This window comes from Chaetura pelagica, unplaced genomic scaffold (genome assembly GCF_000747805.2).
Source record: "Chaetura pelagica isolate M959 unplaced genomic scaffold, ChaPel_1.0 scaffold37, whole genome shotgun sequence".
Lineage (NCBI taxonomy): Eukaryota > Metazoa > Chordata > Aves > Apodiformes > Apodidae > Chaetura > Chaetura pelagica.
In genome coordinates this window covers 6,044,871-6,046,215 of record NW_009954567.1, presented here as the reverse complement: position 1 = coordinate 6,046,215, position 1,345 = coordinate 6,044,871, and the positions used below count along the sequence as shown (strand labels likewise).

At 43.3% G+C, this 1,345-nt stretch overlaps 1 protein-coding gene across 1 annotated transcript in view; it reads right to left on the bottom strand.

Moving 5' to 3' along the window:
* SERINC5 (serine incorporator 5) overlaps positions 1-1,058 on the bottom strand; it is a 24,258-nt gene extending 23,200 nt beyond the window's left edge. The window contains exon 1 of the mRNA XM_010005383.1: positions 885-1,058. Within this exon, the coding sequence (XP_010003685.1) occupies positions 885-968 (84 nt within the window). The 5' untranslated portion in view covers positions 969-1,058. The remainder of the gene's footprint in view (positions 1-884) is intronic.
* Between the last annotated feature and the right edge of the window lie 287 nt (positions 1,059-1,345).

Here is a 1,345-nt window from a genome sequence, read left to right as displayed (position 1 = left end):
TGCTACTGAGAGCACCTTGGGTGGCTTAGGAAACCAAACCAAAGATGTGGTACAACAGGTCTAGTATGTGATCGCAAGCAGGCTGGTAAGCACTTAGCTTAGAAAAGTTATATTAAAACTCTGAAAGAAACTTCAGTTTTAAAATCTAGTTTTAGCCACAGCTCCTCTCATGCTTTTGAAGCTTTTTAATTAAAAAAGCAGTTAGAGATGAACAGTATCTGCTGTGGTTAAAGGCCATGTGAATGTGAGGACTCAATGGAAGAAAACCCTTTGTAAAGGGGACAAAGCATTGTGCATTGCAGTACTCTGTCATGCAACACCAAAAATACAGGATTAACATTATCAATGCAACAGTTTAAGAGTTCTTTTCTAATTTACTACTTCTACTACTAAACAAATTGCCATATTATCTCAATGTTAGACTGAACCGATTTGTTCTGCTATAATTCTGTATTTTACATACATGTATGTTCTAGTGGAAGGCATCCCTGCCTATGCAGGGGACTTAGAACTCGATCTTTAAGGTCCCTTCCAACCCAAAAAGTTCTGTGTTTCTGTGATAATCCATTCGCTAACAGCCTCTAGTGACACTACCGGTGCAGCAAACCTGGGATGAGTTCACTGCAGAGGGCTTCCGCACAAAAGAAGAGGAAGAAGGCTGCTAGTCCTGTGATTCTTGACTCTTCCTGTTGTGAAACACACTCGACGGGTGAGCAATTAACAGGAAGAGGCTGAGAATGGAAAATAATCCTGTCTGGGTTAGGAAGCGGGTGGGTGAAGGGGATCAGACACCTCTGCTGAGGGAGTGCCCCTATACATGAAGAGCTGTGGAAGAAGCTCCACTTCCTTCCAGGCACAGCAATGGATTAATCTCTGCTACTCACGTGAGTTTTCATTTCGTTAGCTACTGTCGTTGACATCATGACACAGCAGATGATAGTCACCAGGATGAAGTACAGCGCATACATGAAGCGGGTGCTGGTTGACTGTTTTATCTTGGGGCAGCATTTGCAGCACAATGTACAAGCGGCAGTGCCGCAGCAGCAGGCCAACTGGAAAGTAAGAAAAAAATACAAGTCACTCCATCACCACCTTTAGGTTTCTATTGCAACAGTCAGTCAAGATAACGTAGGACACTTCCTGTAAAATTCCAGAATTTATTAAGTCCTCTCGTCCCAGCTGAGCAGCATCTAAGTGGAAGCAGACTGTCTTGTTTATCAACAGCCACTAGGTTTAAGCATGTCAGTGTCTAGCTTTCCCACGCACTAAGGATGAGAGTGAAAAGGATGAGGAGGAACCTCTCCTCATTTCTTAATCCAGTTCTTTGCTAACTCTGTTCAGCCTG